The sequence below is a fragment of the Vicia villosa genome, linkage group LG5 (genome assembly GCF_029867415.1).
Source record: "Vicia villosa cultivar HV-30 ecotype Madison, WI linkage group LG5, Vvil1.0, whole genome shotgun sequence".
NCBI lineage: Eukaryota > Viridiplantae > Streptophyta > Magnoliopsida > Fabales > Fabaceae > Vicia > Vicia villosa.
In genome coordinates, this window is record NC_081184.1 from 63,108,404 (window position 1) to 63,114,370 (window position 5,967).

Here is a 5,967-nt window from a genome sequence, read left to right on the forward strand (position 1 = left end):
TTTTTTTAAAATCAGACTTTAGGATCCCCCACAAATGAAGTGGATAAAGTAATGATGTTATGCAATGCAAAGGCATGGGATCAAGGTCCATATAATATTAGTATCATCTGTACAATCCTCTGAATAACTGATGTATGTCAGATGTAACAGGATCAAAGGTCCGACACCTTTTTGAATACCAGGAGAACCAATAGTCACCAACAGAACTGAATAGTCACCAACGATGCCTGTCATGTATATCCCTCCCCACTCACGGGTGAATCTAGGCCAGGGTAGGTCAAAATGGCAACCAGCGTTATCAGTCCTCCTGAGGCACCAATGTTGTTGCATCTACATGCCAACAATGATACCCCATTTGGACCTCGACTGGGCGTGGGTCTCATGATCGCACTAGACAAGACCTGACATCTCATCGGCGTCATGACTATCCACTCTATCCTAGGTATCCTATGTGTCACTCTGGCCTGGGTATTGGGCCTTTTACCTCATAGAACATCCCACCCCACCTGCAAAACAGAACAGAAGACCCCAAGGAACACAGAATACAATCCATATGCATGATGTGCAATCAGAAATAAACATGATATGCAAGCAGAAAAATAAACATGCAAACATATATACAAGGTATAGACATAAAAACAAATAAACACCCAGTAAATAAACAAACAAACGCAGGCTAGGATCGACTCGCTAAGGATGGACCAGCAACAGGTCTAGCAACATCCCCAGCAAAGTCGCCAGCTGTCGCTACCGCGAAAAATGGAATCAGAGTCGCCACTAATATATTCATCCCATCGCGGGAAAGGAATATCAGAAAACCTAACTCGGAACAAGGACAAGGTCTTTCGACCAGAGAACAGGGCACGGGAGTCGGTTACGCGAGGGGAAGGTGTTAGCACCCCTCACGCCCATCGTACTCGATGGTATCCACCTACGTTTGTTTCTATCTAAAGGGTGTCTAATGTCTAAAACCTAAATGCGAATGCATGCAAAATAAACACGGGGAAAAGAAGGAATTATTTACAAGTGTGCTCGCTTAGGCCCCGCGACCCAATGCCTACGTATCCCTTACAAGGAATCAGAGCGACCGTAGTTCGGCTCCATAGTTTCCATTTGTTTTGTGTTTTTTAGTTGAACAGCGGTTAAGGTCACAATCCACGATGCTCGACCTTTGGAGACTTATACGCCTAATTATGGAAAGGACTTAACTTGTTCTTAGGTGCCTAACAAGGCAAAAGAAAATGAACTTGGGTTTGTGTCTTTTATTGTAATTCCATGATGACAAAACCCACTACAAGGCTTCGCATCACTTCCTTACTTTGTTTTAAATCTGACCATTTATTAAGCATTTTGAGTATTTTTTGTTGGTGTTTTTTAAGGGAATTTATTTGTGACTTAGATCATACCAAAAAAGAGTTTTTTTGAATATTTAGAGAATGCACATCGAGGTCTACACCACAATCGTTTCTCTAAATGGCGGTTAAGAAATACACCGAGGCCTACGCCTCAATCATTTCTCTTCCGCTAAGTAGGAAAGAACATACATCGAGGCCTACGCCCCAATCATTTCTTTCCTACTACGAAAAGAAAAAGGTAACGGTATGATCCTTATCAGTATTTATTAAAATTTTTTAATGTTGAAAAAGAAAAAGAAAATGAGAAGGGGGAACTAACCTATTTTCTAATCTAATGTTAATGTTCTATAATTCCTAAAATCTAAGGGAAAATCTAGCTAAAGTTATCATGTTAATGGAATATATTCTAAAAGGAGCAAACAAATGATATTGACAAAATAGGCCCAAAATATGGCCAAAAAGCTAAGCAACAAGATTACACAACAATTATACAAAGATAGCACGAAAATGATACAAAAGCATAAGAGAAGCAATTCAAGTATTAGTACAAAATTAGTCTAAAAAATACTACTATCTTTTTATTGATTTTATGAAAATGAACTAAAAATTAAACACTAAAAAAAACACCTAGAAATCTAACACAAGTCTAATGGTTTTATTGTTTAAAAATGGATAGAAAAAAACTATGTAAAAAAACTAAATCTACACATGAATTAATGGATCCAGGGGGGGTGAAAGCTAAAATCATGGTATGCAGCAAGGAATGGGCGCAGGGCCTGTCAGAAAAGCCCAAGAGATATTTTTTTTTTGTTATAGATTTTGCCAAAAACGTGTATGATTGGGTCAGAGTGGGGGTGAACCAGAAGCAATTTCGGTTGACAAGGCCCAAGGTTTATGAGTCCACAATGATTATTTTGGTTCAATTTTTCAGATTTTTCTACAGATATTTTGATCTAATCTTAATCAATTAATGACTAATCAATATCAATGAATGACACTTAATTAGATTTAACACCATTCTAATCCCAGCTAACAACGACAATTAGTTAATAAAATTAAAAAGAATTAGGGTTACAAACTTGTGGCTATTGGAATTCTGAAGAACTTCTTCTCTCTTCTCGCGAACTCTCGACGACCTCCCAACTCCGATCATCTCCTTCTCTCACCTCCGCCGTGACAACAATGAATCACCCTCGCCTCTTGTCCTACTATTCTCAAAAGCAAGGGCGGCACGGTTCTTTCTTTCCGGCGACCTTCGTCGATGAACTCCTCCGACTAGCCACCGTAAGTCGCATAAGCGAAACGAAATTATCTCTCAGATTCGAACTTTCTGCTTCTCACCTCTCTCCGTCTCGTTCTCTTGACCTCTTCCAATGACGGAGAAGGCGTCCGAAGTCTCTTCGAGTTTGGAGGTGTCGACACGAAATCCCAACGATGCGCTTCGAGACCTTCAGGTATCTTTCAACCGTCTTTCTCCTTCTTTCTTTAGTTCTTGCGATTTGTTGTTTTTGTTGTTGCTACGTGCGAAGACAATGATTCGGTGTTCTGGTACACAGAGATGATGCGGAGGCGAATCGTATAATGATTGAAGATGGTTGAAGATTCTGAAAAGCGATATGAAAATGATGTAATTGAAGCGTGAGGATGAAGGAGGTGGATGAAGAATTGGAGATTCGTGTGATTTTGTTGATGATTGAATCAAGAGATTTTTCTTGCAGGATTTTGGAAGATGAATGAAACTGAGAAGAGATTGAAGAGGTGTTCTGAGAATTGGTTTTTGTGAAGAATTGGATGAAGTTGGGAGAGGAAGGTTATGGTGATGGAGTGGAGAAGATTGAAGGAATGATGAAGTTTGAAGATGAAGTGAATTGTGAAGAATTGGAGAAGATGAGAAGAAGATGATGATGAGTGAAGCGTGAATCTGGAAAAAATGGTAGAGAGTCAATCTGAATGTGATATAGATCAGTTATATAGAGATGGAGATTTGAGAATCTGAGCTTCAAGGTTAGTTATCCAATGCTTTTTTGTTGAATATCAGTTATATATTCTGTTTGAGTTCTGTTTTCTGATTTTCTCTGTTGATTCAGTTACCTCGATAACAAACTGTTAGGGTTAGTTATATGTAGTAACCGATTCTGTTAGGGGTGGTTATAGGTGGTTAGAAGGTTGTTAGGAAAGGTTTGGTAACAAACTGTTTTTTTGTTATTGGATTCTGTTTGAAGGTTATGTGCTAACTGTCAGTTTGGAAAGTTAGTTTTTTTTCTGAATGCTGGTATTTTGATGTTGCAGATTTGAACTGGCTTTGTCTTTGTGTTCTTTGGTTTTCGGTTCGAGATGGCAAGATCGGTTTTTATTGTGCAGGGATGTTTTGGGTGGCTGTAGGGTCGGATTTAGAGATGAAGAGATTGAAGCTTCAAGAGTTTTTTGTGATTGACTTTTGGTGTGATATGCGACAAAGTTTGGATTTATTTTGTAATGAATTTTGGGAATGTATGGACATTTGAATACAGTTTGGAACAAGTTTTGAATAATTGTTGAATGGATTATGGATTTTGATTTTGGATATGGTAGACTTGTAATAAAGTTGTGTAATTTCTTTAACTTTAGATTCTGGAGTTGAACTTAGAACCTGTGAAAGATATCCAAATTCAAACCATGCATTGTATGTCTTGTGACCCTGAATAATTGCCCTTGAATGATGAGTCATATAATTTCTTTAGTATTTTTCGAATTGCAACAGCATGTATAGGTTCATATATCCTTAGATTTTTGTCTTCATGAACTAAAGTGAAATGGTTTCTTTTGATTTTCCTTTCTTGCTAATTCCATAAGTCTTTCTCTTTTTCTTTCCAACAAACTCACGTGTTTCTTCTTTGCCTCCTTGTAATTTGAATGAAATTCACCATACAAATGATAAGCCAAGAATATAGCTTGCCATGAATTTTGGTCAAAAGTCTCGGGAATGGTTCCAAATGCTTTTCTTCCCTCAATATGCATTAATAGTCAAGTTCCACTTGAAAAGAAAGATATCCCCACGCCTTTGATCAATGCAATAACCACAACTTGAACATAAACGGAAAACCTTTCAATGATTAGGTCCAATGTCTCTAGGTAACCCAATATCCTCCTTTTCCGCCTAGCCTTTAATAAGACTTCCCCCAACAAACACCCTAATTCAATTGAGATATAAAAACACCCTCTTGTACCATAAGTAATATAAGGTACGTCAACCATACTCATCTGATTAAACCAGTAAGCTTGAAAGGATCCAAACATAGGGAAATAAACCCTGGCTCTTGACCATTGAAAATGTTTGATGCAAAATAGCTTTGTATGATGAAGAGAGAAAACTCCATAGTAGCCACGCCTCAAGACCTAGTTCCATAGTTCCATGCATTTAGAAGAACTAGTTAAGACCAGCTTGTGTGAAGATGAGAGCCTCAAAGCCTAGAGAGACCCCAACTTCAAGATCCTTGGTCCCATGCCAAACTTTATTTGATTAATGAATGTATGAATGTTAGATGGCCTAAGTGAAAGTTGCATATGAACGTGGAGTGAAAACCAGTTAGGGATAAATATGTGGGCAAATTTTGGGGTGCAACAGATGTTAGATAGGATGGTTAAACATTTTTTCAATCAAATGCAATCTGAGTTTGAAATGAGCCTTGTTGGAGAATTGACCTATTTTCTTGGACTGCAAATCAAACAAATGGAAGATTCCATTTTTCTCTCCCAAAGTAAATATGCCAAGAACATAATCAAAAATTTTGGAATGGATAATGCTAGTCACAAAAGAACACCTGCACCCACACATTTAAAGTTATCTAAAGATGAAAGTGGTACTAGTGTTGATCAAAGCCTGTATAGAAGCATGATAGGGAGCCTGCTGTATCTAACAGCTAGTAGACCAGATATTGCCTTTGCAGTTGGTGTGTGTGCTAGATATCAAGCAGAACCCAAAGTGAGTCACATAAATCAAGTTAAGAGGATTCTCAAATAAGTGAAGTGGACTTGTGATTATGGTATGCTTTATTCTCATGGGTGTGACCCTATCTTATCTGGGTATTGTGATGTTGATTGGGCTGGGAGTGCTGATGATAGAAAAAGCACATCTAAAGGATGTTTCTTCTTAGGGAACAACCTCATATCATGGTTCAGCAAGAAGCAAAATTGTGTCTCTTTATCCACTGATGAAGCTGAGTACATAGCAATTGATAGCAGTTGTTCCCACCTGGTGTGGATGAAGCAAATGTTAACTGAAGACAATGTCACTCAGAATGTCATGGCATTATACTGTGACAATCTTATTGCCATCAATATTTCCAAGAACCCAATTCAGCACAGCAGAACCAAGCATATTGATATTAGACATCACTTCATAAGAGATCTTGTGGAAGACAAAGTAATTAACTTAGAGCATGTAGCCAGTGAACTGCAACTTGATGATATTTTTACAAAAGCTCTAGATGCTACTTAATTTGAAAATTTGAGGGGCAAGTTGGGAATATGTCTCTATGAGGAATTGTAGCAATTAATGCTATTTGGGAATAATATTTTGGACATTTTAAATATTCAATATTTGAAGTATCTTCCAATTGGTCAGAATATTAAG

The 5,967-nt window shown here is 37.9% G+C and overlaps 1 protein-coding gene across 1 annotated transcript; it reads left to right on the forward strand.

Annotated features, from left to right (window-relative positions):
* Positions 1-4,932: 4,932 nt before the first annotated feature.
* Positions 4,933-5,355, forward strand: LOC131604750 (uncharacterized mitochondrial protein AtMg00810-like). Its single transcript, XM_058877171.1, has one exon. It carries the CDS (start codon positions 4,933-4,935, stop codon positions 5,353-5,355), a length of 423 nt encoding a protein of 140 aa, XP_058733154.1.
* Positions 5,356-5,967: the final 612 nt, after the last annotated feature.